The following is a 25,588-nucleotide window of genomic DNA, read 5'->3' as shown; positions in this document are numbered from 1 at the left end:
CTAAGGGTCTAGGCCCGAAATGTCAGCCTTCCTGCTCCTCTGATGCTGCTTGGCCTGCTGTGTTCATCCAGCTCTACACCTTGTTATCTCAGATTCTCCAGCATCTGCAGTTCCTACTATCTCTAGACCTGATTCACTAATGTCCTTTAGGGAAGGAAACCTGCCATCCTTACCTTGTCTGGCCTACATGTGACTCCAGACCCACAGCAATGTGGTTGACTTTTGACTGTCCTCAAAAATGGCCTACAGAGTCAATCAGTTCAAGCATAACTAGAGATCAACAACAAATGGCCTTGCCAGTGATGCCCACATCCCATGCAAGAAACAAAAAAATCCTGGAGGTCAGTCTCTGGAAACTGGAGCCAGAAACAGCAATATGATCTTTTCACGGAAAAGCCGTGGTTGACTGTGAGGTCAAAAATATGATCGGAAATGGTAAGGCAGGTGATTGCGGTGTTGGAGGCTGGAAGAGTGCGGAGTTCCCAGATGGTGGGGGAAAGTGGAATCCTGCAAAAAGCAGCTATTTTGAGAAGCTAGCGTGTTTTGCCTTTCTGTGTGCCACGTTTTTTGAATCTATGGAAACCTTTCTGGCATCAGTAAAATTTGAAGCTGTCTCCAATACTTGGAAGGATTGAAACTTCTCTACAAATGAAGCATTCTCTTGATTTCAAATCACTCAAATAGTTTGTTGTCTATCATTATAAAAGCTTAATGTATGCAGATACAAGGAGTTCAGAGTTGCAGTGCCTGATTCTTTTCACTGTTAATCACACTGCTACCACCTGTTATGAGAGAAGGGAATACTTAACATACAAAGCACAGTAGTAGGTCAGCTGACCCCTCGCACCTGCTCTGTCATTTTATAAGATCATGCCTGGTTTGATTAAAAACAGAAATCCATGTGCTGCCTACCCTCATAACGTTTCACCCCCTTGCTTACCAAGAATCTTTCCACCCATGTGTTAAAAATATTTGAAGCCTCTGCTTTCGCCATTTTTCCAGGAAGAGAGTTGCAAAGATTCACAATACCTCCGAGAATAAAAGTCTCATCTTTATCTTAAATGGGAGACCCTTACCTTTAAACAGTGAACCTAGTTCTAAGTTCTCCCATAATAGAAAACATCCATTCCACATCTACCCCGTAAAGAACCCTCCAGGTAGAACTTCATTTTAAGGAAACTATCCGAATTCATTGATAGGAAACAAATTCAAATCTAGCAGTAACTAAGTGTTTGGAAGTCCCTGCTTAGTTATGACGGACAATTATTAATGTTTTTGCTATGTTCTCAATCCAATAACTTTGAGTCAACAAACAAAACTGTTCAAGATTTAGTGCTAATAAGCACATTCTATGCAATGCAACAGGTTGAGTATGAAAGTGATTGTAAAGTCAGCACACACTCTGGAATGTCATACCATTGCTTTTTGAGTCACTCTTAATTACATTAAATGGACAAGCTATACATCACCTGAAAACCTTTGCTAGGTATTTACTCATTCTATACCTTGCTTCCGGCAATGTAACTTGAGGTTGAACTGGTGAATTTACACTACAGGGTTGGGTAGTGAATATGGAGCTTCACTCTCTAACATGCACTAAACTTGACCTGGAGTGCTTGATGTCAACTTTGGAACAATGACAAGCACAAAGACTATTGGAGAAAGAAAAATTAATTTTACAGTAACACCTTTCAAGTTTAAATTTCTGTTAATCTTTGATTGGGGTGCAGGGTAACATAATAGGGTTATTTTACATCTCTAGATTTAAGTATAGATTGGATGAATGTCTCCTCAGAGAACCTTATTCCCTAGAGTTGAGATAAATCCAATCCAAGTTGTCATAGGTATATTGAATCAGAGATAGTAGGAACTGCAGATGCTGGAGAATCCGAGACAACAAGGTGCAGAGCTGGATGAACACAGCAGGCCAAGCAGCATCTTAGGAGCAGAAAGGCTGACGTTTCGGGCTTAGACCCTTCATCAGAAAATCTGATAAACTGATGCCTAGCTCAGAGAGAACATAGGACAACTGTGGGAGAAATGGTACAACATTCAGTGAAACAGGTTGTACAGGAGAAGCAGCTTTACTTTGCACCTATGTTGTACAGAATCCAAGTGCACTCAACATTGACAACACATTCTTAAAATAGGAGTATGACTTAGGAATCTAGCACAGGAATCTGCTCTCTGCCAGAACAAGCAGGCTTTTGGGAATCCAATATATTGCTCGCTGGTTTAGATGAGATTGGTGAACTGCAGACAGATATTGGACATAAAAGAGCAGCTTTCTGTCAAAGATCATTTCAATGTCATGTCTCTACATATGTGTGACCAGCACTGATACTCAGGCAGGTGCTGGGAGATGGGGGAAATCGAAATGTTTGGTAAACTGATTGGGAGAGAAAGAGATACGAATGGGTAAAGATGGAGATCATTTGGGGAGGAGGGGTGGGAGTGTTGAGTTAGCTGATCAAGATGGAAGGTAAGATTGGGAAAGTGTATATGCTGGGACAAAGCAACCTCTTATCTATTCCAGATGTGCTTAGCGGCATACACCTGCGTCCCTCAGCTTTAGGTTCAGATGAGGATTTAAAAAGTTAAGCACCTCTTTTGCTGATGATCGCTTGTAGTTCTTGTAGGGACAACTTGTTAGACTGAACATTGACCCCATCCCAGCTCTATCCAGGGCAGCCCAGTTTTGTGAATACATCATCAAACCGGCATTAGGACCCTCCCTACCAAAATTGGGATAAACCAAATCCCAGTTTGCATGGGTATGTGGCAATATGATACAAAACTCTATTTGCATATTAAAAAGGTACCAATGTTGTTTGAGGAATGAAGAATAATTTTCTGCATTTACCAGGTTAGCAGGTAGAGCACTTTTTGCTGTAAATACACTTGCATCCCTCGCTTACCCACCAGATATTTAGGCATTAGTTATGCAACTGAAAAATTAGTACACTACCAATGCATTACTTATCATGATCAACATGACTCAACAATAAACTCCTTACCAATGCATTTATCATCAATCAGTGAGTATCCAGAAGGGCAGATACATCTGTAAGAACCATCTAGGTTTTGGCAGGTGCCTGGTGTACAAGGACGAGGGACAGCCAAACATTCATTGATATCTGTCAAACAAAAAGGAACAGCAGGGAAAATGTCAATGTAAACATAAAAATACTACTAACTAATAACATGACAAATAGCTCAATTTATCTTCCCTAATAACATGACAAATTTCATAAATTTCTTTAACTTGGAATACAACTTCCAAACACATACTCAAATTAAAAGCCCTTTTCTACCTGAGTGCGAGCCAGCTGTCATACGTTTAACAAAAGTATCTTCCAAATTAAGTTGAAATCTTGCATTATTGCCATATTGCATTATTTTAAACATGTACATGGGAACAACAGTGGCAAATGGATTTCAAGATGCAGGTGAACAGGAAGTCATCTAATTGGACCTAAAATTGACAAATCAGATTACTTTCTAACTGGTGAAAATCTAGAGGTCCAAAGAAATTTTTGGTTCCAAGCACACAAACATAAAAACATAAGAAAAAGGAGTAACGATAGGCAGCTTGGTCCCTTTAATCTGCTCTGCCATTCAATAAAATTATGGCTGATTTGATTGTGCCTCAATTCTACTTTCTGGACTAAAAAAAACCAAAGAATTGCAGATGTTGGAAACCCAAAACAAAAACAGAAATTGCGGTAGAAACTCAGCAGATCTTGAAACACCTGTGGAGAGAAAGTAAATGCTGCCAGATGGGTCACTGCATCTGAAATATTAACTTTGCTTTCTCTCCACAGTTGCTGCCAGACCTGAGTTTCTCTAGCAATTTCTGTTTTTGTTTCCACTTTCTAGACTGTTCCCAAAAACCTTCAACTCCTGTGTAGATCAAAACTTAGCCTCAAATTCATTAACTAACCCAGACTCCCCTGCTCTCTATAGTACAAAATTCCAAAGGTTAATGGCTTTGAGAAAATAAATTCCTCTTGCTCTCCATCTTAAGTGGGAGACTCTTTGTTCTGAATCCAGATCTTTGTTCCAGATACCTCCATGAAGAACATCCCTTCAGCATCTACAAGCCCCATCAGAACGTTATGTTTCAATAAGATCACCTCTCATTAACCTGAACACCAAAGGTCCAACCTAAGCATTTTTTTTCATAACACTACCTCTTCATCCAAAGGTTCAACTTTCTGAACCTTTTCTAAGCAGCCTCCAATTTGACAGCTGCCTTTAAATGTGGAAGCCAGAACTGTACACATGTCCACTTTCAAACGCGATTCCTCTTGCAATAAAGGACCAACATTCAAATTTTGTTCCTAATCATTTGCTGCACCTGTATGTTAACTTTTTTGATTCATGTATAAGAACACCCTGATCACTTTTTACCACAGTATTCTGTAGTCTCCCTCTCTTTATTAATTAGTATTTTGATTTTTTATTTTCCTAAGAAAGTAGATAACCTCACATTTTCCTACCTTGTACTCAATCTGCCAAACCTTTTCCTACTCACCACCTAATTATAGCTCTTTATTATCTCTTTGTGTCGTCTATTTGTTTTCCCATCTATGTTTGAATCATAAACAAACTTAGCTACAATACACTCTGGCCCTTTACTTATGTCATCAAGATAGATTGTAAACAGTTGAGGCTCCGGCTGTGGCAGCTCACAGGTTAAAGTTTACCAACATATTATTCTTAAAAAATTCATTCATGGGATATGGGCATTGCTGGCTGCTTCAGCATTTATTACCATCCCTAGTTACCCATGAGAAGGTGGTGGCTATTAGGAAGGGGCATTAAATATTAAGCCAACCAGCAATGTCCACTTTCCATGAATTAATTTAAAAAAATCAGGTTCTTGAGTCTATGTTTCCTGTCAGCAGTTGATTTGCTATCCATAATATATTATCTACAATACTGTGCTCATTTAATTTGTACTGTAACTTTCATATGGCACTTCCTCAAATACCTTTTGCAAATTTAAATACACTATGACTACTTGTTTACCTTTAATCCATCAAACATTCAATCATATGAAATCGGAGCAGGATTAGGCCAATTACCTTGCTCTCTGAAAAAGAATTCCAAAGACTTATGACTATCAGAAAATACAAGATATTCTTATCTCCAACAGACCTCTTATTTTTAACCTGTTGCTCCAATTTCTAGTTTCCCTCACAAGAAGAAATATCATCCAGGTATCTACCCTATCAAGTCCCTTCATGATCTTGTTTATATTAATAAAATCTCTATTCATTCTTCTAAACTCCAATGGGGACAGACTGACCCTATTCAAACATCTCATAAACCAATCCCTTCATCTCAGAAATGAGGCACATGAACATTCACTAGACTGCTTCTAACACATTTATATCCATTTTTTGGTAAGGAGATCAAACTATACATAGTACTCAAGATGTGGATTCATCTATACTGTATAGTTACAGTAAAATTTCTCAAGTTTTCTATTCCATTCCCCGAGCAATAGACAATAACATTTCATATGTCTCTCTAATCATTTGTTGTACCTGCGTACTAACTTTTTGTGATTCAGGTATCAGGACACGTAGATCCCTCTGTACCTCAGATTTCTGCAGTATCCCCATTTAAATAATGAGCTACATTTTTAATTTTTTCAAAAGAACTTACTTACCCTATTTTCCTAATCAAGCTGGTCAGAGATGTTATAGAATCAAAGAGTCATATAGCATGGAGACAGACCCTTCGGTCCAACCAGTCCATGCCAACCATGTTCCCAAACTAAATTAGTCCCACTTGACTGTGTTTGGCCCATATCCCTCCAAACCTTTTCTATTCATGAACTTATCCCACTAGTTCCACCTGATTGTGTTAGGCCCATATCCCTCCAAACCCTTCTATTCATGAACTTATCCAAGTGTTTTTTAACCATTGTAACTGTGCCTGCATCCACCACTTCCTTAAGCAGTTCATTCCATATACGAACTTGTCTGTGTAAAAAAGCTGCCCCTCATATCCTTCATAAATCTTTCTCCACTCACTTTAAAAATAGGCCCCATAGTTTTGGGCTCCACAACTTAGGCAAATGACCCTTGTCATTCACCTTAACTCTGCCCTTCATGATTTTATAAACCTTAATAAGGTCACCCCTCAACCTCTTACGGTTCCAGCTTTTCCAGTCTATTTTACATCTCAAACCTTCCATTCCCGGCAACATCCTGATAAACCTTTTCATAACTCTCTCCAGTTTAATAATATCTTTCTTATAACAGGATGACCAGAACTGCACGCAGTACTCCAGCAGAGGCCTCACCAATGTTCTGTACAACTTTAACATGACGTCCCAACTCCTACAGTCAAAGGTCTGAGCAATGAAGGTAAGCATGCTAAGTGCCTTCTTAATCATCCTGTCTACCTGTGATGCAAATTTCAAAGAATTATGTACCCGAATGCTAGGTCTCTCTGCTCTACAACACAAGTGTCTGCTTCTGTGTTACATGACTCTATGATTACCCAGGGCTCAACCATTAACTGTACAAGTCCAATCCTTGTTTGTATTACCAAAATGCAATATCTCACATTTATCCAAATTAAACTCCATCTGCCACTCCAAAGCCCATTGACCCAACTGATCAAGATCTCTCTGTAATCTTAGAAAACCTTCTTCACTGTCAACTATATCACCAGTTTTGGTATCATCTGCAAATGTACTAACCATGCCTCTTATGTAAAAACTAAAGTGGACCCACTACTAATCCCAGTGGAACACTGCTGGTCACAGGCCTGCAGTGTGAGAAACTACCCTCCACCACCATCCGCTGTCACCTACTATAAAGCCCATTTTGTATCCAATTGGCAAACTGATCCTGAATCCCATGTGAACTAACTTTACTAATTAGTCGACCATGCAGAACCTTATTATTACACACCTCTGGAAAAAGTGGGATTTGAACCTGGGCTTCCTGGTCCAGGGGTACTGAGATTACCACTGCATCTTTTATTCTTCCTTCCAAAGTTTGCCTTCTCCACAGTGCACTTCATCTGCCAAATTATGCTCACTCATTCCTTATTTCTTTTGCATTATTTACTTTCCTCCTCATCTTTGTGTTATCAGCAAACTTAACAAGTGTACATTTGGTTCAAAGATGCTAGATATTGGTTTAATATCTTATTTTTCCATGTTATCTCCCCAGGCACCCTTTTTAGGTGGCCAACACTCACTCTACTGAATTTTATTTTTAAATACCTGTAGAAAGTCTTACTATCCTTGGGATTCTCAAAATAAATGATTGCAAAGCGTTTTCTTAAACCTCTTTCCTCTGTGGCCTCTATTTTCATCTCCAACAAGTGAGAAAAGCTCATGGACTTCTTTTTCACAAAGATTAGACCATCTGATCAGCTGCTTTTGCTAGTTGCCTCTCTTCATAGGTCCACCTTGCGAAGTTACTCTAAATTTCCACCCTGGCCTAGCTCTTAACTTGCACCTTTCTCTACTTATGAACATATGAATTAGGAACAGAAGTAGGTCCCAAGACTGCTATACCATTCAAATAAGATCATGGGAGATGTTTCAAATTCATTTCTTGTGGTGTGGGGTCCTTTGAGGAAGAGTGACCATAATTTGAGACAATTATTCATTGAGACGGAGAATGAAGTAGCTGAATCTGAAACTAGGCTCCTGAATCCAAATGAAAGGAATTATGAGCTTATAAGGTACAAGTTGTCAATTATGGATTTGGGAACCTAACCAAAGGGGTTGATAGTGGATAGGCAATGATTCATATTTAAAAGATGTGTGCATGAATTACAATAATTATTCATTCCCATCTGGTGCAAAGTCAAACCATAATTTACAAGAGAAATTAGGGATAGTGATAGATCTAAAATGGAGTCATATAAAATTGCCAGAAAAAGCAGCAAGTCTGATTTGGAGAACATTTAGAATTCAGCGAATTTGGACATAAAGTTGGATCAAGAGGGGGACATTACAGGGAACACACAAACTGACTGTAAAAGCTTCTATAAATGTGCAAAAATTGAAAAATTAGTAAAATCAAATGTGGGTTCCTTACAGTCAAAAGCTGTGGAAAAGATGGTGAGGAATAAAGAAATAACAGAAGAATTGAATACATACTTTGATTTTGTCTTCACAAAAGACTCAAATAACACAGAAATTCCGTAAGTTTTAGAATACTCATGGACAAAGACGAGAGTGGTCCTAAAGGAAGAGAGCTAAATTGGGGGAAGGCCAACTATAGCAAAATTCAGCAGGAGCTGGGGAATGTGGATTGGGAGCAGGTGTTTGAGGGTAAATCCACATTTGATATGTGGGAGGTTTTTAAAGAGAGATTGATTAGAGTGCAAGACAGACATGTCCCTGTGAAAATGAGGGATAGAAAAGGCAAGATTAGGGAACCATGGATGACAGGTGAAATTATGAGACTAGCAAAGAGGAAAAAAGAAGCATACATAAGGTCTAGGCGACTGAAAACAGACGAAGCTTTGGAAGAATATCAGGAAAGTAGGACCAATCTGAAACGAGGAATTAAGAGGGCTAAATGTTGTCATGAAATATCTTTAGCAAACAGAGTTAAGGAAAATCCCAAAGCCTTTTAATTGTACATAAGGAGCAAGAGGGTAACTAGAAAAAGGGTTGCCCCACTCAAGGACAAAGAAGGGAGTTATGCGAGGAGTCAGAGAAAATGAGTGAGATTCTTAATGAGTACTTTGCGTCGGTATTCACTGAGGAGAGGGACATGACGGATGTTGAGGTTAGGGATAGATGTTTGATTACTCTAGGTCAAATCAGCATAAGGAGGGGGGAAGTGTTGGGTATTCTAAAAGGCATCAGGGTGGAGTCCCCAGGTCCGGATGGGATCTATCCCAGATTACTCAGGGAAGCAAGAGAGGAAATAGCTGGGGCCTTAACAGATATTTTTGCAGCATCCTTGGGCACGGGTGAGGTCCCGGAGGACTGGAGAATTGCTAATGTTGTCCCCTTGTTTAAGAAGGGTAGCAAGGATAATCCAGGTAATTATAGAACGGTGAGCCTGACGTCAGTGGTGGGGAAGCTGCTGGACGAGATACTGAGGGATAGGGTCTATTTACATTTGGAAGAAAATGGGCTTATTAGTGATAGGCAGCATGGTTTTGTGCAGGGAAGGTCATGTCTTACCAACTTGATAGAATTCTTTGATAAAGTGACAAAGTTGATAGATGAGGGAAGGGCTGTAGATGTCATATACATGGACTTCAGTAAGGCGTTTGATAAAGTTCCCCATGGTAGGCTGATGGAGAAAGTGAAGTCGCATGGGGTCCAGGGTGTACTAGCTAGATGGATAGAGAACTGGCTGGGCAACAGGAGACAGAGAGTTGTAGTGGAAGGGAGTTTCTCAAAATGGAGAACTGCGACCAGTGGTGTTCCACAGGGATCCGTGTTGGGACCACTGTTGTTTGTGATATACATAAATGATCTGGAGGAAGGTACAGATGGTCTGATTAACAAGTTTGCAGATGGCACTAAGATTAGTGGAGTAGCAGATAGTGAAGGGGACTGTCGGAGAATGCAGCAGAATATAGATAGATTGGAGAGTTGGGCGGAGAAATGGTAGATGGAGTTCAATCCAGGCAAATGCGAGGTGATGCATTTTGGAAGATCCAATTCAAGAGCGAACTATGTGGTAAATGGAAAAGCCCTGGGGAAAATTGATGCACAGAGAGATCTGGGTGTTCAGGTCCATTGTACCCTGAAGGTGGCAATGCAGGTCGATAGAGTGGTCAATAAGGCATACGGCATGCTTTCATTCATCGGACGGGGTATTGAGTACAAGAGTTGGCAGGTCATGTTACAGCTGTATGAGACTATGGTTCGACCACATTTGGAATACTGCATACAGTTCTGGTCGCCACACTACCAAAAGGATGTGGATGCTTTGGAGAGGGGGCAGAGGAGGTTCACCAGGATGTTGCCTGGTATGGAGGGCGCTAGCTATGAAAAGAGTTTGAATAGATTAGGATTATTTACATTAGAAAGACGGAGGTTGAGGGGGGACCTGATTGAGGTCTACAAAATCATGAGAGGTATAGACAGGGTGGATAGCAAGAAGCTTTTTCCCAGAGTGGGGGACTCAATTACTAGGGGTCATGATTTCAAGGTGAGAGGGGAACAGTTTAAGGGAGATACGTGTGGAAAGTTCTTTACGCAGAGGGTGGTGGGTGCCTGGAATGGGTTGCCAGCGGAAGTGGCAGAGGCGGGCACGATAGCGTCACTTAAGATGTATCTAGACAGATACATGAATGGGCAGGGAGCAGAGGGATACAGATCCTTGGAAAATAGGCGACAGGTTTAGATAGAGGATCTGGATCGGCGCAGGCTTGGAGGGCCGAAGTGCCTGTTCCTGTGCTGTAATTTTCTTTGTTCTTTGTTTGTTCTTTGTTCTAAATGTTATGGAACCAAGGGTTCTGGTGAGAGGGTGGAATTGAAGGAAATTAGCATTAGTTAGAAAATCGTGTTGTAGAAAATAATGGGATTAAAGGCAGACGCATCACCAGGGCCTGTTATTCTACACCCCAGTGTACTAAAGGAAGTGGCCCTAGAAAATACTGCATGCTTTGTTGGTCACCTTCCAAAATTCTATCGGCTCTGGAGCAGTTCCTACAGATTGAAGGGTAACAAATGTAACCCCACTACTGTAAAAAAGGGATGAAGCGATAAAAAGAAAATTAAAGACCAGTTGGCTGAGTATCAGTAATGGAGAAATGCTAGCGTCTATTATAAAAATTACGTTAACTGATCATTTGGAAAGCATTTACGGGATTAGACAAAGTCAGTATCGATTTATAAAAGGCAAATCATGCTGAACAAATCTACTGGAGTTTATTAAGGATGTAACTAGCAAACTAGATAAGGGAGAACCAGTGGATATGGTATATTTGGATTTTCACAAGGTTTTTGATAATGTCTGTCATAACAGGTTAGTGGCCAAAATTAAAGCACATAGGACAAAGGGCAATATTTCGCCATGGATTCAGAATTGATTGACAAACAGGAAATAGAGTGCGGAAATAAATATGTCATTTTCCAATTTATAGGCTGTGTGCTTTTAAGAGGGTCTTAAAATGTGCTGTTTCTCTTGCAGAGAGGTGTTGCTAGAATGGCTATTCAGTGGGTTAACAACTTTGAGCTCCTTGAGTGTTTTTTTTAAATTATACAAAAGAAGCATGTATGGGTGAAGTCATGCTCACACTACCCAAGGTTTTAGTTTTGCTTTCAGATGAAGTTGGGTTTTTTGGCTGTTAAAGCTGATAGATTCAGCTCTCTTTTTGCTGCAGCTGGAAGTTTGATTTCTCTCTCTACATTTCCCGATTGTTTCTTTTGGCACTCCTTCCTCCTCTACCGGAGACAGTATGCGAGAATATCTGTTTTGCTGAATTTGCCTTTGCCAAGGATGTATAGGGGATGCTGCTATATTGGAACAGTTGATGATTAGTATTTAAATAATGTATTCTTTTCTTAAGTATTTCAGTTGAGTTGAAAGTTATGCCAACTTTGTTTCAAAGCCTAATAGTTTGACCATTTAAATCATAGTAGAACACAGCACCTTTAAGTAAGATATGTTAGGGTCTGGTTCATAACTGCAGTGACTAGCAAGGTACAGCATGGATCAGCACTTGAGCCCCAGCTATTCAGGATATATAAAAATGATCTGGATGAGGTAATTAATTAATCCTGTCTCATGACAAAATATCAAGTCCGGTATAACTTATTCTTTGGTTGGTTCCAGAATGCGTTGCTCTAAGAAATTACTTTGAAAACATTCATTGAACTTCTCATCCAGGTTACTACTGCCAATCTGACTTTTCCAGTTTATATGTAGATTATAGTCACTAATGATTATTGCCATCTCCTTATCACACGCACCCAGCATTTCTTCTTGTATGCTTTGTGCTTCATTGTGGTTACTCTTAGGGGGTCTGTGTATCACTCAATCTTCTTTCTCCTACTATTCTTCATCTCCACCCAAACTGCTTCTACATCCTGATCTCCTGAACCAAGCCAATCTCTAACTAGTACACCAGTGCTGTCTTTGATTAACAGAAAAATCTGTCCCCTTTTACCTAGGTTCCTATGCTTTCTGAATGTCAAATACCCCTCAATATTTAGGACACTATTTTTGTCATCACGTAGCTATATCTTTGTAACCGCTGTGTAATATTTACTTATTTCCATCATATAATAACAGATGAAGATACAAACCAAGAGCAGTAGACCTTCAGCCCCTCAAGCCAACTTCGCCATTCAATAAGATCCATTTGTGTTTCAAGTTCCATATTCCCATTTACCAGTGATACCCTTTGATTCTCCTGCCTAACAAAAAATTCTAGCTAGCTCTGCCTTAAAAAAAATCAAGGTCTCTGCCGTCTCTGTTTCAAACGTATGACTCTGATTTTTGAACAATGACCCCTAGTTACAGATTCTCCCATGACAGAAATATTGTCTCCACACCTATTCCGTGAAGACCTCTCAGGATCTTATATAGTTCAATCAAGTCACTTCCTATTTTTCTAAACACCAGCTTATATAAGGCTAGCTATCCAACCTTTCATTGTAAGACAATCCACCCAACCCAGGAATTCATCTAGTCAACCTTCTCTAAATTACCTCCAATACATTCATATCCTTCCTTAAATAAGGTGACCAATAATGTGCGCAGTAATCCAGATGCAATCTTTCCAGCATTTTGTATAACAGAAGCATAACCTTCCTAATCTTGTACTCAATTCCCCTTGTGATAAATGATGACATTGAAATAACTCCACAGAGGCTGGTATCCCATCACCAAACCACCTTTTATTTACAAATGGACTGTCCTTGTCTTTAATATGCTTCATTCAGAGTCAGGTACCAAAGTGTCAGCATCTTTGCTACCCTTTTCATATATCATCCAGGGCTGCCTGCTTGGACCAGATTAACAACCCCAATCAGGGAACTCATATTCTATTAGGTCCAGCTGGCTAACCTCGTTACAATCACAACAGACCTTCTAATAGCTTTCTTAATTACTTGCTGTACCTGCACATTAGGATCCCTATGCAGCTCAGAGCTCTGAAATCTCTCAACATTCAGATAATGTGTTTTTATTTTATTCTTTGTGCCTTCACATTTTCCCACATTATACTCCATTTGTCTCATCTCTGCCCACTCACTTAATCTACCCACATCTTTTTGTATCTGCTTGTGTCATCTTCACAATTTACTTTTCTACCTATGTTTGTACCATGAGCAAATTTAGCAACCACACCTTCTGACCCTTCATCCAAACCATTTATGTAACTGGTTAAAAAGTCAGTGTGTAGTTCTGATCACTGTAACATATCATTCAAAACATCTTGCCAACCTGAAAAACACTTATCTATACCTACTTTTTGCTTCCTGTTAGCCAATTTCCTATCTATGCCAAAAGGCTACCCCTACCCCTATCCCCTATCCCCGCCCTAATGAGTTTTTATTTTCTGCAATAATATTTGACGTGGCACCTTATTAAATGCCTTCTGGAAATCTAAGTACAGTAGACCCATCGGTTCTCCTTTATCCAAAGCACCTTACTGAAAAACTCTGATAGATTGTTAAAACATGATTCCCCTTGTTTACTTTGCCTGATTAAATTGACTTATCCAATTGCCATGATAAACCATCTTTAATAATAGCTTTTTCCATCTTCCCAATGATAGGTGTTAAGCCAATTAACCTCTAGTTTCCTGCTTTCTATCTCCTTTTTGAATAAAAGAGATCTATTTTCCAACCTGGTAGGACTGTCTCTGAAACGAGGAAGTTTTGGTGGATTAAGGCAAAGGAGTGACTATTTAAATAGCCACTTATTTTAAGACCCTAGGGTGAAGTTCATCAGGATCTAGATACTCAGAGTCATTGAGTCCCAGAGGTCTATAGCACAGAAAAGGCACTTTAGCCCATCAAGTCCATGCCAGTCAAAAACGAGCACCTAATTATTGTCAGTCTACAGTTCCACCAATTTACTTAGTTCTGCTTACATGGTGATTAAAACTTTCCTGAGCTTTCCCGTCCTGGATGGCAACGAGGTCTCGAGTTCTGAAGCCTGGCAGGCACAGACATTGTGAAAAGGACAGTAATTTGAGTACTTTTTAAATAAACGTTTTATTCTTTTACTGAACTTTGAGTAATTTGAGCACTTCGTATTCCTATGCTAGACCTTTTTTTCACTCTTTCAATTCTGTAACAAACACTGAAGTATCCTAGGTATCCTAACATGGTGCCACAGCGGCAACATTACAAACTTTTCACTGCACTAATTCGAGTACATGTGACAATAAAGGAAATTCAAATCTATTCTACCCTGTATTGCGAAGACAAATGCAAAATACCTAGTCATTTACCATTTCTTACTTCCCATTATTAATTACCCAGTCTAACATTCTATAGGATCAACACTCACATTGCTAATTCTTTTCTTCTTTAAATATTTATAGAAACTCTTGCTTGTTGTTTTTATATTTCTGATTTCCTTTCACTTGTACTCTTAATTTTACCTTCATTATTAATTTTCTGATCATTTTTTGTTTTTTATATTCTGTCCAATCTTCTGACCTGCCTTGTGTCTTTGCACAATTACATACTTTCTCTTTAAGTTTGATTTTAGCATTTCTAGTTAACCACAGATGGTGGGTCGATCCCATGGAATGTTCCTTATTTGCTTGAATATATCTATTTTGTACGTTCTGAAATATCCCCTTAAATATCTGCCATTGCATCTCCCCTGACCTATCTTTTTACCTAATTTGCAAATTCACTTTAGCCAGCTTTGCTTTCATGCCCTCATGAATGTTCTTATTTAAATTTTTAAAAAGCAGTCTTTCTTCTCTCTCCCTCAAACTGAATATAAAATACAATCATATTATGGTTGCTGCTTTCTCAGGGCACCTTCAACTGTCCATTTCCATTAAGAATACTATGTACATTGAGATATGGACCCTTTAGCCTTGTCTTTTTGTTATGTTCATAATATCTTGTCTTGCCTTTCTTTCTACCATTCCCTGACTTTTATTTCCCAAATTACTATTTTGCTTTTCTGACTCGACTCAACATCTTTTCAAGCTTGATTCCTTAACATCTATATTTCGCTTAAAGCCTCCCTAATTCCCGAGTTATGTAGTTCGCTAGAATACTGGTTCTAGCATTGTTCTGGTATAGACTGTCCCAACAACACAGATCCCATAGTACTGGTGCTAGTGCCCCACAAATAGAAACTCACTTGCCTTACAGCTGTCTTTGAGCGACATATTTATTGAATCTTTATTGCTCTATGGCAATTTGTATGTGAATCAGGTGGCAATACAGAAATTTTCACCTTTGAGGTCCTACTTTCTAACCTAGTGCTTAACTTCTCATACTTCCTTAGCAGAATCTCATTCCTATTTCTACCTATGTCAGTGGCACTGACGTGAACTGCAACCACTGGATTCTCCAGCTCCTACTGCTAGCATGAACTGCTTCTTCTACACATGTGCCATGGTCAGTTAGCACATCTACCCTGCAACCCTCACTCTTATCCAAACAAGCTGAAAAAAAAACTGAAACTTGTTGGACATTACAAAGGCTGAAGCCCTTGCACTCCCACTCTCTGGGTTGCCTTACCTGCCTGCCTCAGTCACATCTTCCTGTCTCTGACCACTGGCCAAATCAGATGTTCCACCTCCTGGAATGATGTGTTCTGCTAACATTTCCTCTCCCTGATGTGTCACAGCGTCTGCAGCTCTAGCTCAGTGACTCCGAGCGCAAGTACCTGAAGCTGTAGACACTTATTACAGATATTTTTGACCTGGATCAACAGCACAAATGCCCTGCCATTTTATTTATGTTAACTAAGCAATAATTTTAATTTATAATCAATAAATGCTATACCTCCCAAACAGTTAAGTAATGGCAGTAAACTTTACGTATACAAATAAAGAGCTTACAATCACTCATAATTGTAAGTAGTTAAGGGCTTATTTTTTCTAAAAATCCTTTCTCAATATCAATAATATACATAAACTGTCTAACAGCAGTTACTGAAACAATCCACTAGTTCCCTGTGACATCACTGTTTGATTATTCATCCCCTCATTTGTGTGTTTTCAGAAGCTGTAGCTATAAAGTGTTCTCTTCACTTTTTCTGCTGTCTTGAAGCTAAAATCTGGGGTCCCTGAACTTTGCCTTGTGGCCTCCTCTCCTACTTCTGCCTTCAGGTCAAAGTTCCATTAAACTGTTGGCTATCCAACATCCCCTACACTAGCTGATATTTTAAGAATTTTCTCTCTTCCTGTTTTATCCCTCTTGGGGATGGGGGGGATGAGGATGGGGATGGGGGGGATGCTCCTCAGAGAGTTGGTGTGAACCTGTTGGGCCGAATGGCCTGTTTCCACGTTGTTGGGATTCTATGATTCTCTGATGAAGAACAAAAATTACAGAATGGGAGGATAAACTGGCCTCAGCAGCATGGTGCAGGAAGCCATACAAATAGGGAGAGAGAAAATGAATGCGGTATTGATAAAGGACAGCACTATCAGTGGGATGTTCGTTACTCTTTGAAGCCATAATTGAGATTTCCGAAGATTGTGTTGTCTGCCAGGTGCCATGCAGCTACAAACCAGTTCATCTAAAATTAGTCATTTGGAAAATGCTAGAATCTATTAGTAAGGACGTTTTAATAATGCACCTAGAAAATCATGCAGGATGATCAGTCAGAATCAATATAGTTTTACAAAACAGCCAGTAGTTGCAGTACAATTGGATTTCCAAAAGGCATATGATAAAGTATCACACAAATGATTAATAAATACACACTATAAGGGCTCATTGTGTTGGAACTAATATATTAGCATGGATGGAGGAGATAATGTAGTCCTTTATAATGCTCTGCAATTTTCTGAAGATAGGAAGACAAAGCTGTGATTTTAACAATCAAGTGTTCACAACTTTGATGTTGCAGTGTGCTCCTAGATTTGACAGTATTAGGTAAAGACATACAAATTTGTTCCCCTTTGATTCATTAGCTTTGCTTACCAATGCAACTTCTCCTATCAGCTGTCAGTTCATAACCTTCATGGCAGAAGCACTGGAATGTTCCAATAGTATTAATGCACTGTCCATTTCTACACAAAGCACCATTCATAGTAGTGCACTCATCGACATCTAAAGAGGAACAGAAAATTATAGTCACATTTTTGTTTTTAATATTTTGATTTATTTCATGATCATTTATGATCTGTCATAATGTAATACCATATTTTTAATTTTGAACAACTGTGTTCATTGGCAAACTGAACCCAATTTTCTATATGTTAAAAAGATGAGATAATTTATAGGGATTTGTATATTCTGTATCAACATGAATTTTTGGTTTTATTCATTTATGAAATGTGGACATTGCTGGCATGGCAGCATTTATTGCCCATCCCAAATTAGCTTTGATAAAGAGGTGATTAGACATCATGGTGAACCGCTGCAGTCTGTATGGTGAAGGTACTTGCACAGTTCTGTTAGGCTGGCATTTTCCAACAGTAAAGGAACAGTGATATATTTCCAAGTTAGGCTGCATGTGACTTGATGGTGAACTTGAGGTGCTGGTTTTCCCACATGCCTACTGCTCTTGTCTTTCAAGGCAGATGATGTTGCAGGTTTGGGAGTTGTTGCAAAAGAACCTCAGAGAGGTGTAAGAGTGGCTGTTGTATCAGATTGGGTTATTTTTCAAAAATGAATAATTTTACTCTATTAACTAAGTGAGGAATTCATTATATTCTGTTTAGTTATGGTTAGTAGTAAAACACTTTTTGAAAGGGAGAAAGCAACCCCCAAATTTACTTGTAGATGATGCATATAACAATGCATTTCTGGTGGAGGATGCTGGTAACTGCTCTATATTGAATGATGTTGAGCTTCTAGAATGTTGCTGGAGCAGTTCTGATCCAAGCAAGTAGGGAGTATTCCATCACACTACTGACTTGTGCTTTGCAGACAATGGCAAGGCTTTATGGAGTCAGTAAGTGAGTCACTTACCCCTAGCATGCCCAATTTCTGGCAGGCTGCTGCAGTACATATATGGTTGGTCCAGTTAAACTTCTGGTCAATAGTGAATCCAAGGATGTTGACGGTGGCGAATTCAGTGATGGTAGTGCAATTGAATGCCAAGGGGGAATAGAGTGTTAGACTCTTTCTTACTGGAGATTTATTGTCCAGAACAAATATTTTTGATGCTAATAGTGTACTTGTGAATATTCTTTAGCAGTGTAGCAACTTCAAGGTAGTCAGCTGAAATCCCATCATGACACGGGACTTCAAACATCTTGTTAATTTGTGAGTAAAGTCACAGAGGTCGACATACAGTTTTAGGCCCTTTGGCCCATCAAGTGTGTGTTGGTCAATAACAATCACCTAACTATTCTAATCCCAGAGAAATCTTATTTGCATGGCAACAAATGCTTTGACTTTATAAATGAATTTTATGTATGTAACAATGGTTTAATTAAAGGAAAAATATACTGACTACAGTACCAAGATGACAAACTAGAGTAATATGCACTGAGAATATATTTGAGAGAAATAAAGTATGACCTCATACAAGCTATACTGCTCCAATTATAGCTTTCTTTAAAGTCCTATTTTGTGATTAATATTATGCTTACAGACTCCATTGCTAATGTGTGTCAGGTAATCAACAACTTTGTTTAGTCTCTAATCACAGGGAAAGAAGTACAGCACAGGAGGGGATAAGGCGACAACTCAAAAATTTCAATCTGCCGAGAAATGATCCCTGTGAGTGTAGCTCCCTGTTAGGACAGTGGAATCCTTTCTTATGTTTCTCCTCAATATAAAATAGAAAGGATTCTCATGCAAAATACGTTCACCTTTTAAATCCAGAATTTAGAAGTTAATTATGAGGTTCATCGAGTATTATATCAAATATAAAACATTTAATCTTGTTTCCTGTAGACTTCTACAGTTGCTTAGCTCAAAATAACACTATGATTAACTTACCAATGCAGTCATTGTTATGTGAGAGCATGAATCCAGGAAAGCACAAACAGCTATAGGAACCAACTGTGTTCTTACAGGTCCCATTGCCACATGGCTGCCGCTCACATTCATCAATATCTGGGAAATGGAAAAGGGAGGTATCAGTTGCCTTTTAATTTGGGAAACACTTTGCCTCTGATTTTCTACACATTAAAAAGGAGTACTCAAGTAAGTAAACAGACTAACAGACATGCGTTATTTTGATGTGACTTTTCTATTGATAGGAATCCCTTTGCTGTACATAATGTACTTTGGAAAGAGAATATTGCCCTGTAGCCCTTTCCCCCATTTATATCTTTCGGTTAAATGACACCTATAGCCAATCCGATGTCACTCTACTGCCAATGCAAATCTGAATTAATTGGAAGAAGATATACAAAAGGAGTATCAGCTGACTCTCTGGAAAGTCCATCAGGAACATTACCATGTAACCATAGAGTAAATGCATATCCTATTCCTCAGTGGCATGACAATATGGATTAAACACATGACTTGCCAACAACGAGCTATGAGCAGTCACGTGCCCATATGCTGTTCATCCTGCAACCTTTCTGTTGATTTATTAAGCTGGCTGATTACTTCAGGTCTTTACTCTGCTGCAGAATGTCTCAAGGCTTTATATAATTCAACTATCAGAACACGTTACTCAGGCGAACAATTTGCTTTCCACAAGATCAGCTTTTCAACTGTTGTTTTTGCTGCTTTGCACCCACTGATTCATTATTTTTCCTAGTGTCAGTAACAGGGACTAGCAGTTCCACCATTAATTTTGAGGTCCATCTCATGGTACTGATAAAGATAAACTGCCATTTCCATTTTCTATTATCTCTCCTATTCAGAAAACAAGAAGAAGCTAGTTTGTCCTACTTCTGATGCGCTACAATAAAACAGTATGTCCAGTAGTAAAGATTTGATGAACTGCAAAGCGGGTATAGTGTCATAGGAATAGGAGTAGGCAACTCCGCCCATTCAGCCTGCCCTCACTATCCGACATTACCGCTGACCATCTTGTCACTGCAATTTTTCCACACTATCACCGGAGCGGCACGGTGGCTTGATGGTTAGCACTGCTGCCTCACAGCGCCAGGGACCCGTGTTCAATTCCTCTTTGGGTGACTGTCTGTGTGGAGTTTGCACATTCTCCCTGTATCTGCATGGGTTTCCTCCGGGTGCTCCGGTTTCCTCCCACAGTCCAAAGATGTGCAGGCTAGGTGGATTGGCCATGCTAAATTGCCCACAGTGTTCAGGGATGGGTAGATTAGGTGGGTTATAGGGGGATGGGTCTGGGTTGGTGTGGACTTGTTGGGCCAAAGGGCCTGTTTCCACACTGTAGGGATTCTATTCTAATTTCCATATCCCTGAATGTCATTAGTATAGTGCTCAGTGCACTATTTTCTACAATAAATTGTATTTATACAGTGCTTTTAATGTAGTAAAATGCTCAAATCACTCCACAACAACATTTTCAAACAAAAATTGACAACAAGTTACATAACGAAATTTAGGAAAAGTGACAAAACATTTGGTCCAATAGATGGATTTTAAGGAACATCATGAAGCAGAACAGAAATGAAAAGTGGCAAAATTCCAGAGTTTAGGGCTTAAGCAGCTGAAGTATAGTTACCAACGGTGGAGGAATTAAAATCAAGGATATGGGAAAGGCCATTATTGAAAGAAGGCAAAGATTTCAGAAGGTTGTGGTGTTAAAGAAGATTATAGAGACAGAGGGGCAAGACTCTGGAGGAATTTGAAACGAAGGTTGTGAATTTTTAAACTGAAGTGCTACCGACCAGTAACTATTGTTGGTTTGTGAGCAAGGGAATGATAGATGAACAACACCAACTTCATATTGCAGGATATGTTTTGGACATTTTGAGAATTTTGCTTTGAACTCTCGAGGAGGTAAAAAAAAATCCATACAAGCAGCATAAGGATTGATTAAAAGGTGATTATTAAATGGAAAAATATACCCATTAAAAAGGGGCAAAACTGCCTGTATGCTTTACAGATGTTTATAATCATTTCCATGTATATTTATACATAAAATAATTTGCTGAGATAACAAAAATGTCAGGAAAAGTCCTTTGATTAATATAATAAATGTGAAGGGTGGAAAATAGAGTGACTAGTAATCAAGTGGTTTAAGAGTTAGATCCCATTTGACAGCAGGTAAAGTGAAAACAGTGCAGAATAAGGTGAGAGAGAGAGAGAGAGACATCGGGGAAACCAAGCGAAGGCTCGGGGACGGCTTTGCAGAACACCTATGCTCGGTTCGCAATAAACAACTGCACCTCCCAGTCGCGAACCATTTCAACTCCCCCTCCCATTCCTCAGACGACATGTCCATCCTGGGCCTCCTGCAGTGCCACAACGATGCCACCCAAAGGTTGCAGGAACAGCAACTCATATTCCGCTTGGGAACCCTGCAGCCCAATGGTATCAATGTGGATTTCACAAGCTTCAAAATCTCCCCTCCCCCTACCGCATCCCAAAACCAGTCCAGCTCGTCCCCGCCTCCCTAACCTGTTCTTCCTCCCAACTATCCCCTCCTCCCACCTCAAGCCGCACTCCCATCTCCTACCGACTAACCTCATCCCGGCACCATTGACCTGTCCGTCCTCCCTGGACTGACCTATCCCCTTCCTAACTCCATCCCCGCCTCTTCGACCTGTTTATCTCCTCTCCACCTATCCTCTCCTCTATCCATCTTCTATCCGCCTCCCCCTCTCTCCCTATTTATTTCAGAACCCCCTTCCCCTCCCCCTTTTCTGATGAAGGGTCTAGGCCCGAAACGTCAGCCTTTCTGCTCCTATGATGCTGCTTGGCCTGCTGTGTTCATCCAGCCTTGCACCTTGTTGTCTCGGATTCTCCAGCATCTGCAGTTCCTACTATCTCAGAATAAGGTGATCCTGCTTTTCACCCTCTTGAGAATAACAAGTTTGCAAAGATGTGAAATAAATTGATTTGATAATATAGCTGTTGATTACCATCACAGAATCAAAAAATTATTATGGCACAGGAGGAGACCATTTGGCTCATTGGGCTTTCACTGGTTCTATTAACTAGTGCCAATCTCCAGCCTTTTCTCCATATTTGTGCACACTATTTCTATCCAAATGATCATTCAATGCCCTCTTGAATGCCTCAAATGAACCTTTCTCCATCACAGTTTCATGCATTGCATTCCATACATTAACTACCCGCTGTGTGTAAAAGATTTTTTTCATATCACCCTTGCTTTTTTTGCACATCACTAAATCTATGCCTTCTTGTTCTTTTTTCTTTTACAAGTAGGAATAGCTTCTCCCTGTATACTCTGTTGAGCCCACTCATTATTTTGAAAACGTCTATCAAATCTCCTTTCAACATTCTTCTCTCTAAGGAGAAAAGTCTCAACCTTTCAATCTATCCTCATAACTGAAGTTTCTTATTCCCGCAGTCATTCGTGTAAATCACTTCTACACTCTCTCCAATGTACATTCATTTCTTTGTTATAATATGGCTCCCACAACTGTGCAACGTACTTCAGCTGAGGTCTAACAAATGGGTCTTGTACAAGTTCGTCATCTCCTCCTTGCCCTTGTACTCTATGCCCCTATTAATAAAGCTGAGAGCACTATATATTTTATTAACTGATCTCTCCTGCCACCCTCAATGATTTGTACACGTATATATCCAGGTCCCTCTGTTCCTGCACCCCGTTTAGAACTGTACCCTCTATTTTACATTGTCTTTCAATGTTCTTCTGACAACTCATACCTCGCTGCACTGAACCTTATCTGCCACTTATCCATCCAAGCCATCAACTTTTCAAAGTCCTTTTGGAGTTCTACACTATCCTTCTCACATTCGTACGGTTCTTCCATGTTTCCTGTCATCTGCAGACTTTGAAATTGTTCCCTGTGCACTAAGATCCAGATCATTCATACATAACAGGAAAAGCAAAGGTCCTGATACCAAACCCTGGTGATTACAAACCTTCCTCCAGCCTGAAAAATATCTACTGACTATTACTCTCTGTTTCCTATCACTCAGCTAATCCTGTATCCTCTACATTGAGTGAAGCTGAGACTTGGTGACCACTTTGCAGAGAGAATGCAGGCAGTCTGCAAAAAAAGACCCTTAGCTTCTAGTTGCCTGCCACTTCAACACACCATTTCGTTTCTTGGCCAACATCTCTGTCTCAGGCTTGCTCAAGTGCTCTAGCAAAGGTCAGTGCAAGCTGGAAGAACAGCAGCCCATTTTCCGCTTGGTTACATCACAGCCTTCTGGACTCAATATCAAGTTCAACAATTTTAGGGCTTGAGCCACTTTCTCCCACGTCCTTTCCCAAACCCCCACGCACCAAGCCTTGTTATTACATGGTCTGCTATTACACACTACCCATTGTTAGCCACTAACAGTCCCTATTAGCAGCTATTCGTTCTCCTAGGCTGACCATTATCCACTCCTTTGTCTAACCGTTCTTCTCTCTCTTTGGGCTCTATCACCAAATATAGTTTACTCTTTACCCCTTCCACCCACCCTATCAATCTAAAACAACTTTTTCCTGGCTCCTATCAGTTCTGAAGAAGGGTCACTGGACCTGAAACGTTCACTCTGATTTCTCTGCACAGATGCTGCCAGACCTCCTGAGTTTTTCCAGCATTTTCTGTTTTTGTTTCTGATTTCCAGCATCCACAGTTCTTTTCGTTTTTTTCAAATTCTGTATCCATGTTGCTACTGTCCCTTTTACACCATGACCTATAACCTTCCTCACAAGTCTGTATTGCACAAGTCTGAAACGTCTTCTAGGAGTCCACGTACACTACATCAAGAACATTACCCTCAAAGATTCATTCCATTACCTCTTCAAATAACTCCAACAATTCAGTTAAACATGATTTCCCCTTTAGAAATCCATATTGACTCTAACTGATCAACCCACCTATTTCCATGTGATTACGAATTCTATACCGAATAATTGCTTCCAGAAGTTTCCCCACTCCAAAGTTATACTGACTGGTATTAATTATGGTGGGATGTTGTTTGTAGGGTTGGTGCGGACTCGATGGACTAAACGGCCAGCTTCCACACTGTAGGAATTCTATCATTCTACATCGAATGGCACAGCAGCTCAGTGGTTCGTACTGCTGCCTCACAGCACCAGGGACCCAGGTTCAATCGCCGACTGTCTGTGTGGACTTTGCACATTCTACCCGTGGCTGCGTGGGTTTCCTCCGGGTGCTCCGGTTTCCTCCCACAGTCCAAAGATGTGTAGGCTTGGGTGGATTGGCCTTGCTAAATTTCCTGTAGTGTTAGGGATGTGTAGTTTAGGTGGGTTATAGGGGGATGGGACTGGGTGGGATGCTCTGAGGGTCGGAGTGGACTTGTTGGGCCGAAGGGCCTGTTTCCACACTGTAGAGATTCTATGAAAAAAATACATACTCCGACTCCATGAGACTCCCTTTCTTGCTCACCAAATGTGTCCACCTCTCCTTTAACCACTCTCTGACCATTCATATGCCTATAGAAGTTTTTGGGGTTCCTCTTTACGTTAGCTAGTAGCCTTTTCTCTTAATTGCTTTTTCACCTCCTTGCAAACCTTCAGTATTCCTGTTGCTCCTCAATTGCAATTTTTGTCTTACATGTCATAAGCACACTTCCTCTTTCTAATGTTAACGCTGGATTTGTTTATCCTACCTTTTCCATTAGATGGAATGCCTCTCGACTGTAACCAAACCATCTGCTGTTTAAGGCTGCCCCATTGTTCAGCTACTGTTTTTCCTACCAACCTCTTAGTCCAAACAATCCTGCTCACTTTCTCACTGCAATAAAGTCAGCTATCTGCTAATTGACTTATCCTTTTGATTGTTACATGTTATTCTCCAACATCACCCTGACCCTATGATCACTGTCTCGTAAATGTTCTCCGCTTGATCAACTTTGCTCACTTCATTTCCAAGGACTGTGTCCAACATTGCATTCTTCCTTGTTGGACTGTAAGTATACTACATTCTGAAACTCTCCCGAACACAATCCAGAAACACTTACCCCTTGTTGCCCCTTACACTACCAGTATCCCAGTGTATATTTGGGCAATTAAAGTGTCCATTATAACTACTCTATAATGTTGACACTTTGCTGCAACTTCCCTGCAAATTTGTTACTCTATACTTTTTTTTAAACTAGTTGGTGGTCTATAGCCTACATTGAGCAATGGAACTGTATCCTTTTATTCTATAGCTCTAGCCAAACTGACTCTATCCTTGAACAGTGTGAGACATTATCTTTCTCCAGCACTGCAATGTCGTCCTTAACCAATGGCGCTACCTTACTTTGCAATCTTTCTTGAACAACATACACCCAGGAATACACCCAGTCTTGCCCTTCCTTAAGCCAGGTCTTCATCACTGCCACATCATCATAATTCCACATTACAATCTGTGCCTGTGATTCCCCAGTGTTATTTACTATACCCAATGCATTTAGATACATGCACATCAACTCTAT

At 40.0% G+C, this 25,588-nt stretch overlaps 1 protein-coding gene across 1 annotated transcript in view; it reads right to left on the bottom strand.

Annotated features, from left to right (window-relative positions):
* The window catches only part of LOC109916808 (fibrillin-1-like), a 589,008-nt gene that overhangs the window by 87,339 nt on the left and 476,081 nt on the right, over positions 1-25,588 (bottom strand). Inside the window, exons 44-46 of the mRNA XM_048617021.1 lie at positions 19,058-19,174; positions 17,087-17,215; positions 3,018-3,137 (exon numbers count right to left, since the gene is read on the bottom strand). Coding sequence (XP_048472978.1) covers positions 3,018-3,137; positions 17,087-17,215; positions 19,058-19,174 — 366 coding nt within the window. The remainder of the gene's footprint in view (positions 1-3,017; positions 3,138-17,086; positions 17,216-19,057; positions 19,175-25,588) is intronic.

The sequence above is a fragment of the Rhincodon typus genome, chromosome 36 (genome assembly GCF_021869965.1).
Source record: "Rhincodon typus isolate 14 chromosome 36, sRhiTyp1.1, whole genome shotgun sequence".
NCBI classification, from domain to species: Eukaryota; Metazoa; Chordata; class Chondrichthyes; order Orectolobiformes; family Rhincodontidae; genus Rhincodon; species Rhincodon typus.
Note: the sequence above shows the minus strand (reverse complement) of the source record. Positions and strands in the feature narration are given on the sequence as shown.